Source organism: Sinocyclocheilus anshuiensis, unplaced genomic scaffold (assembly GCF_001515605.1).
Source record: "Sinocyclocheilus anshuiensis isolate Anshui unplaced genomic scaffold, SAMN03320099.WGS_v1.1 scaffold524, whole genome shotgun sequence".
Lineage (NCBI taxonomy): Eukaryota > Metazoa > Chordata > Actinopteri > Cypriniformes > Cyprinidae > Sinocyclocheilus > Sinocyclocheilus anshuiensis.
The window spans coordinates 484,687-493,903 of record NW_015555703.1 but is presented as its reverse complement, the minus strand read 5'-3'; the positions used below and the strand labels follow the sequence as shown (position 1 = coordinate 493,903).

Below are 9,217 nucleotides of genomic sequence, written 5' to 3'. Positions count from 1 at the left end.
TATATATATCAATCCAAGTACACAATATATATAGACCTATATGACCACATGAACTTTAAGAATCATATGCTTTTTTGTTTGTTTAGATCGTTCAGAAGGGTTTGACCAAACTGTTAAACTAGGTTATTTACAAATCATCCAAACACCCGTTTCATTTCTAATATTATGACTAAGTAGTATTAAATTGTAAAGAAATTACAGATCCATATTTGAAATCTGATTGGTTGATAACTTTTGACAACATTTAATTCAGGTGCGAAAAGAATTAATATCTATAGCGCATGAGCACAGAGAGATTTGAGAGTGCACAGGACACAGTTTGAGTGAGAGGAGACACGTTTTAAGTGCGCGCACTCTCTCCGGGCGAGAGCAGCGTGTATCTGAGCGCGAGCGTCCGGTTTTGTGCGAGAGCAAAGGAAATCCGCGCACGAGTATTGTATTAATGTGCTTTCGTGCTACAATAATGCGCTCTCGACATTTGTCATTAAAATAACGCCATAGATGTAGACATGTGGGGGCTTAGAACGAGCCGTTTTAGGTAGGCGTGGTTGACTCTTAACTTTTATAAAGAATATCTCTTTGGATTTGAAACTTTAGTATTTGCAACTTTACAGATCTTCTTTATGCACCAAGAGCTTGTAACACTCCAAAGAGAAAGGAAATATTGAAATGGCATCATATGACCCCTTTTTAACATTGTTTGTAAGAAACAAATCCATCGTTAAGATGTTATTACCCAAACCATTGCTCCTTGCCAAAAAGTCACAATTTAAAGGTGAAAACAGTTGATAAAAGTGAGAGGACAACAGATGATGGACATTTTCACTGGAGGAAATGCTATTGTAGATTGTGGTTTAAAGTTAAAATGCTAAACAGTGGATTTGTTTCTTACAAACATGCAGCTTTTGGCTTTACAAGACTTTAATTGATGGACTGGAGTGGTGTGGATTATTGTGGTGTTTTTATCAGCTGTTTGGACTCTCATTCTGACGGCACCCATTCACTGCAGAGGATGAAGAACCTCCATCTGTTCTGATGAAGAAACAAACTCATCTACATCTTGGATGACCTGAGGGCGAGTAAATGTTTTGACAAATTTTCATTTTTGGTTGAACCATTCCTTTAAAATTAAATGAACATCCAGTATATTCAGAGATCAAGGAAATCTAACTATAGAAATTACAGCAAGTCATTAAATGTTGAAGCAGATAATATATACATATTAAACGGGTATAATATGTATATAATACATACATCCAGGGGGGTAATTTCCACTGGGGACAGGGGAGACATGTCCCCCCCACTTTCAAATTCGTTTGTTATGATTTTTTTAACCGCACGCGGTCATCGCCACGGAGGAGCAGGACCGAGCAGGGCACAGAGACGCGCGCGTCCAGGAAAGTCGCGTGCACGCTCTAAAAATAGCTCACTGAAAGTTCTAATTAAATAATTAAACATTATTCAAAACATTAATGGTGAGCATTTTCGACTTTATAAAATGATTCTCTCAAGTCTTGGCGATCGGCCCCTATTAAACAATAAAGAAAGACAGACATATTTTTCTTATACATAGTTTCTTTTTGGCAGAATTGATCATTAATCAACTTAATTATTTCCTGGATTTTGTATCACCATAGTCCCTAACATGCAGGAAATGGGATTCAAATCGAAAACATTTTGTGTCCCCCCACTTCTCAAACCAAAGTTACACCCTTGCATACATCTGTATAATACAGGTAACGTGTGTGTGTGTGTGCGCACTAGGGTTGCAAAAAAGGTGGAAAATTTCCAGTAAATTTCAGAAATATTCCAGAAATTTTGGAAACTTTCCAGGATTTTTTAGAAAGTTTTAGGAAATTTACCAGAAATGTTCCACCCCTTTGCAACCCTAGTGTGCATTCTTCAGTGTGATTTCTGATGAAGGATACGGCCCTGCTCGATGAAGGTTATGGCAGTCTTCAGGTTCTGAGCCATACGCAGTTTCAGCATAATTGTGGGAAGCCGTCTCCTGCAGAAAATGACAGCAATCGGAAAAACCAGTACAGAGAAGAAACAAAAAAATTTAACTCTTTTCTTGCAACTTAACTTGACCTGTTCAGCGCATCGTGTTGTTTTTCGATTTACACCTTATTACAACGTCCATGATCAAATGTTGCAGAGCATCTTACCTGCAGAATGCAGATGCACAGACTTCATTCGTAAGAGAGAGGTTCTGTTTGGTGGGGATCAAACCGACACTGTAACTGCAAAACAAGAAGAAAATACATGTCTTTAGACATGACTGCAGCTCAGGTGTCCACAAATCATCCAGAGGCTCCCAAACTTACAGTTTTTCCAAGAAAAGGACTGTGCTTTGAGCTCTGAAACCATCCTTTTCGTCCAAGTCCCGTATTTTCTGTGCCAATTCTCTGATATTTCGACTAAGTTTGTTGTATCTAACGAGAGATCATAAACGTATTAGATTCATAAGTCATGTTTTGGCTGAAGACGGACACTATCATTCACTTCCACTAAAATATATACATGAAAGATATATTTTCTTAAGACAAACATACATACTAGGTTAGGTTATTTTCTTTACTTACTTGGTGTAATCTTCCCTCTTCTCAATATGATATTTTCTCAACACTTTAACCTCGTGTAAATTGTTGTCAACCTCCCAGTTAATAAAGTCGACTTTCTTCAAGAGTTTCTGCTCGTGAAATTTCAATTTGCGAACCATTTTGCCAATAAGACCGACTATATATTTATCACAACGCGTGTTGTTTTTCTCTAGTTATCGTGCTCACACTAGCTTTCACACGCGTGCTTTTCATTCACTGTGTTTTACTGTAAGGAATGCGCGGCTGCTTAGCTCGCCACTGCCGCCCAGTGGTCAGGAGGAGAAAGACAACAACATTAATATAGTGATATATTTTCACAATAATAAAATGAAAGTGTAATGCATAATACGCATATTATAAAGCATACGTTTTGTTTTTATATAGTTAAATGTTAGTATATTTCTCTGTTTTACTTAATATTTTATCTTAATCATTGTTCTACGTTACCCAAACTCGAGCAACCACACACACTCACATCATGAATAAAGGTAAATGCAAGGCAAAAAGTTGGTTAAATATACTGACAACTGAATTTTAACATATACATTTTAACCTAAAATCTTAACGATTAATAAAAAGTTTAATGTCCGCGCATACTGGTAAAAAATGTATAGCCGGAATGCACTGTAAGTCGCTTTGGATAAAAGCTAAATGCATAAATTATTATTATTAAATTATTATTTCTACGTCAAAAAATCCAGTATTTACTAAATTAAGCAACAAACAATAACGGAAGTCAAAGGCAAGGCATGTTTATTTAGGCTATATAGCACATTTAATACACAATGGTAATTCAAAGTGTGTTAGGCTACATAAAAATGACTTTAAAATAATCATAAAATAAATGCTGTCAAAATGATTACTCGCAATTAATCACATCCAAAATAAAAGTTTGTGTTTACATAATATATGTGTGTGTACTGTGTATATTTATATGTATATATATATATATATATATATATATATATACACACACACACACATACATGTATATATTTAAGAAATATTTACATGTATACATATATTCATATTTATATACGATTTATATTATACATAAATATATATTACATATATTTCTTAAATATATAAATGTATGTGTGTGTGTGTGTGTGTATATATATATACACACAGTACACACACATATATTATGTAAACACAAACTTTTATTTTGGATGCGATTAATCGTGATTAATCGATTTGACAACACTAAAAATAACTAACTAAAAAAATAAAACAAATATTTATAAATATTACCAAAACAATTTGCATTTAATTCATGAGTAATGAATAATTTATAGATTTCTCCTTACAGTCTTCTTATCCTAAGTAAAGTTCAATTAAAGAAAATTACTTAAAATAAAGAAAATTACTTTACAATATCACAATAAGTTTTTAAACAAATACAAAAAATTTTTTGCACAGAAATGATGTTATTTATTTATTTACTCACTTATTAATATATTAACAAATTGGTGCAGATTACAGAAACTATTATTTTTCTTTCAGATATTCATTCAAATTATGTTAGTTTTTTATTAGTTTATTTCTACTTGTCTTCTGGGTAAATTTCATCGTAAAAAAGTCAATACAGCACATTTTAAACCTAATTTTAGAATGTTCTGCTGATGTAAAACCCCATTAATATTCCCAAGACTGTCATAATGAAAATATTATTTTTGTTTAAAAAAAATAAATAAAAAATATATATCATGCAATACACACCCATTACTATAGATGTCACTGTAAGCAAAAGCCCATCTCCATTTGGAAAGTTTTGGTGAAACTGACAGTCTGACACGACACAGTAACATGACTGTCAAACATAGTTTCTCTTACGCTGGAAGTGTGGCTGTGACTGTGCTTGAGGAAGTAATCGTTTTATATGAAATGAATGAGATACATCAGTCAGGGCTGCGTTTCTCATGGACTCCACGCTCACTCAGCGCTACACTTGTGAGACCAGGTACAGTAACGTTACAAACTAAACATCTTTATTGTTTTGCTGATAGGACAGAAAGTAAATTCACCATTTGTACAGTTAATAAACTCCAGGTTAAACACAAAGGAGGGTTTGTGACAGATCAGATTGATATGACACTGAGGTGAAGCTTCTCGCATTCAAAAGCAGGTATGTTACACTTTCAGGTTACAGTGGTGTAACGTTAGTTGCAGGTAGACACTTTCCTTTCTTTATATAAACAGTTGATGGTCATTTCCTTGGAAATAAGGAGGTTGGGTCAGAACATGACAAAAGGGCTAGGTCTGAAATCATAGACTCTCTGAGTAAGTGCTTCTTTTGAATAAGTAGTTACTTTGGGGCTGCTAAATGTAATCTGGATTTACTACATGCAGCATAACGTTGTTGTCACCTAGCTGTACCAGCTGTGTGCTTTACTGCCTTTTGCAACTCCTCTCCTGTGGCCTCGTGGGATAGTAAAGTGCACTGTCCAGTGTTCTGAAGATTTGTGCTACCTCCCATTAAAAAGATAGGTAGCACAAATCGATAGCGGAAAATGCTACCTATCAGATTGTGCTATCAGCATCTTATTCATGTGGTTTGAGGCTTTTTTTAATGTCCATACCTACTCCTACCCTAAACCTACCCTTACCCTTAAGCAGTACATAAATTGATGAATGAAAAGTGTTTCTGTTGCTTCATGAAAAAGTCTGAAAAGTCTGTGAATTTGACAAATATTGCATTTAATAAAGTTCACCTGTGATAAAACAAGTGTCACTGGGGTAACAGAAAGTGTCCAACTTCACGGCTTCCCCTTTATTCCTTATCTGCCTGCAACCGGCAGATCTCACAACTGATGTAATGTAGTAGTAAATGTAGTACATCCAGATTTAATTCATACTGCACACATTCATAATATATATGAAACACTTAACGGTACTCAAATAAGTACTTTTTGTAAAAAAAAAATGATTATACTCGAAAGTATGCAATTTCGAACATAGCCTAGGTAGTATTTGGGAAGGGGCACTGCACTTCTAGACAGTATTTGATTGGAAAAAAATTGTTGTTCATTCCTGTGAGTGCCAGACATTCATTCTTGAAAGTGAAGGAATGTAAATTTCTGTTAAACATTACAGTAGCACACTGGTTCTCAACAACGTTCCTGGAGCCCCCCAGCATTGCACAATTTGCATGCCTCCTTTAGGGCTGCAACAAATGATTATTTTGATAATCGATTAACCTAAGGATTATTAGAACATTTAATCGACTAATCGCTGATTATTTCACGGATTAATCAGTAGGCTTTGATCAATTATTCAGCTTTTACAGTTAGTTAAAATATTGAGTTAAACATATTCTAACTAATAAATAAAACATGGTAATCACTTCAGCTTTTGAAAATGTCAAGCAATTATATTACTATTATTCAATTACAGTTATTATACAATTATTTTTTACAATACAATACAATAAATATATTCGGCGCACAAAATGACTGACTGAATAATGCATTAATCTACCTAACATCTCCTTTTGTAAGTCATATGGAACAAAATAAAGGTAAGTGATAAGACATTTTTTTGTGTGGATAAATTATTGCATTAACATTAGCCTTATAGTGTTATAATGATCAAAACAGTCCAGAGTTAGATTGAGCTTAAATTTATGCAAACCGAACTATCACTGTAATATGATTTTTTTTTTCATTCACTAATAAAAAGATTTTATCATTAACTAACTCCACGCTGGACAGCTGCTTTATAGCAGGAAATCAAGTTGTAATTCTAACTGAAAGCAACACTGATACTCTTTTTTTTCCCCCCATGTTAAATACTGTAAAGCTGCTTGCCTTAAATCAATCTATTGTATAAAGCCCTATATAAATAAACATGACGTGACTGGAGTGCCGAATTGCTGGTTCAGAGAATTTTCTTTTTCCTGAAAATCCAAATTAATGTTATTGCATTTGGCTAAAACTTTCTGATTTCGCTCACACAGGGTACAGCAGCTTACCAAAAATTTTATAATTTTTGTAAATTTTTTTCATTAATGTTGCATGATATACAGGTACTAGAAAAGTATTGCAATACCCCACTGTTGAAAATGGTACAATTTCTCATTTTATTAGTACTGGTGTTGTGCCCAATTTCGACCCCCTGCTAAATTATTACCCCCCTCATTAAAGTTGCTACCTGATTGCCTAATCCTAAAACCTCAGGGGGTCAGAATTGGGCACAACACCAATACTTTAAAGGGGTCATATAATGCGATTTCAAGTTTTCCTTTCTCTTTGGAGTGTTACAAGCTGTTCGTGAATAGATAAGATCCCTGAAGTTGCAAAGACTAAAGTCTCAAAACCAAAGAGATATTCTTTATCAAAGTTAAGACTCTGCCACGCCCCCCTAAAACGGCTCGTTCTAACACACCCCCACATATCTACCTCACTATGTGGAAATATTTGCATAATGCAGCCCAAATGTGCACACAAAGAAAGAAGGCGTGGTTTCAGTAACCGCAGTTAGTGTTGAAGCAGCCATGTCAGGGAGACGCTGTGTGTTTCTAGGCAAAAGCAAAAGCACTTTATTTGGCCTTCCGAAAGTAGACGCATTTAGGAATCTTTAAGATTACTTACAACAGAACAGCAATGCATTTTATGGACGACCGTTTCGTGAACCTAGGAGAGGAGGTAATTTTGACTTTGCTATGACAATCTGGCGCTTCTGAATCAGCTACTGTTTTGTTATTAGTTTAAGTATTTGCTATTGACTGTTGAAATGCAGAGTTTTGCGCATCGTGTGTGTGCACGAGCGAGAGAGCGCATATTCTGTTACACCAAATACACAAAATAATGATCTTTAAAAAAGCATCATATGACCCCTTTAAAAATGACAACATTTTAATAAGAGTTGTGAGCGCATATATCTGTGGAGCACAGGACTGCTTGAAGATACTGACACGTTACAGAGGTACGCATGAATGAGAAAATAATACATTAATGAGAAAATAAAGCACAGGAGGTGCATGATGGAAAAAAGAGTTAAGTACAACAGGCACGAAAATGAACTTGCGGCTCTCATGCTGACTGACAGCCATATGAAGCTGTGAACAGTTAGCGGCTCTCTCAGTCAGCATGTGATCACCAGTTCAGATTTCTTTCGTGTCTTATTGCACTTAAAGGTAGGGTAGGTGATTTCGGAGAGGCTAGCAATAGTATGTAGTTTGAAAGCATAAGATCCCACTCTCCCTGCAAATCACTCTCCAAAGCCACGCCTCCTCCAAAACACATGAACACACACAGGCAGACCAGAGGCTAACCAGCGACACGATGAGAGATGGCAATGGTGGAGGGTTGAATGCAGCGCTGTCAGATTACCTTATGTCTCATTCACCGGTGAGAAAACATTACAGTACAAAGCGCATAATATTACAATAATAACGTCTTCCATTCTCACTCTGTTTGCAATAGCGTAATGGAAGGTGCTGATGACGTATCGAGTGTGCGGAGGTATGCAAATACATGCGTTCACAGGCAGGTAGGTCAGAGAGAGAAAACACACACACAAAATGCACCATGTATAAGTGACATTTTATTATTACATTCAGAAATAATGTAAAATACCTTTAAATAAAAAATGTTAACATCAAAAAATTAAAGTTTTTAGTGCCCCTCACTCTACAACAAATCTTTTAAATTTAAAGGGGACATTGGATGCAAAATTCACTTTTACATGGTGTCTGCATATAAATGTGTCTTAGCAGTGTGTGAACACTAGGGCTGTCAAAATGGCTGAAAAACTAAATTCTAATTTTTTACTTGAATATTATCAATATTCGAATTATATTCGAATTTAAAAAGCATAATTTCAGTTAGGGGGAAAAAAGCTTTTGGCTTCTCTCCCAAGGCCACAAGAGGGCGCATCGAGCAAAATATTATGCACGTTTCTTCAAAGCATAATAAAATAGCACGACTATTTTTGAAAAAACTGCATAATGTTTAAAATAATGTTTATAAACTGTATATAATTAATAAAGTTGCTTAAACAATTAGAAACGAAACAGCATCATGCATGTATGTATAGTTTAATATAAAGGACCGAAAACCAATCACAAAGAGTACTTTCTTCATTTAAAAACTTGAGATGCAGTGGAATGGGGAAAACCGCCATAAAGTCTTGAGACATGTTTTTTAAAAGTTTAACTTACATTAATTTTACATAGCCACACACACACACACACACACACACACACACACATACACACACACACACATACATATACACATACATATACATACACACATACACATACACATAAACATATACACACACACACATATACACACACACACACACATACACACATACACACACACACATATACACATATACACATACACATACATATACATACACATATACACATACACATACATATACATACACACATATATACACATGCAGTATATATACATATATATATATATATATGTTTGTGAAATGGCACAGTTTTATAAATATCTGAAAATACACTCTTAACATCAAGTCAGTCAAGCATTATAATATGATAATCAATGTTATTTAATGATAGAACTTTTGTAATTAGAATTAAAACTTGATAACCATGTATGAATGCATATTAGTCATTTTAACTGAAC

General features: G+C 34.7%; 1 protein-coding gene across 1 annotated transcript in view; it reads right to left on the bottom strand.

Annotated features, from left to right (window-relative positions):
- Positions 1-2,841, bottom strand: part of imp3 (IMP U3 small nucleolar ribonucleoprotein 3) — a 9,492-nt gene extending 6,651 nt beyond the window's left edge. Inside the window, exons 1-4 of the mRNA XM_016464653.1 lie at positions 2,586-2,841; positions 2,328-2,435; positions 2,169-2,243; positions 1,929-2,008 (exon numbers count right to left, since the gene is read on the bottom strand). Coding sequence (XP_016320139.1) covers positions 1,929-2,008; positions 2,169-2,243; positions 2,328-2,435; positions 2,586-2,722 — 400 coding nt within the window. The 5' untranslated portion in view covers positions 2,723-2,841. The remainder of the gene's footprint in view (positions 1-1,928; positions 2,009-2,168; positions 2,244-2,327; positions 2,436-2,585) is intronic.
- Positions 2,842-9,217: the final 6,376 nt, after the last annotated feature.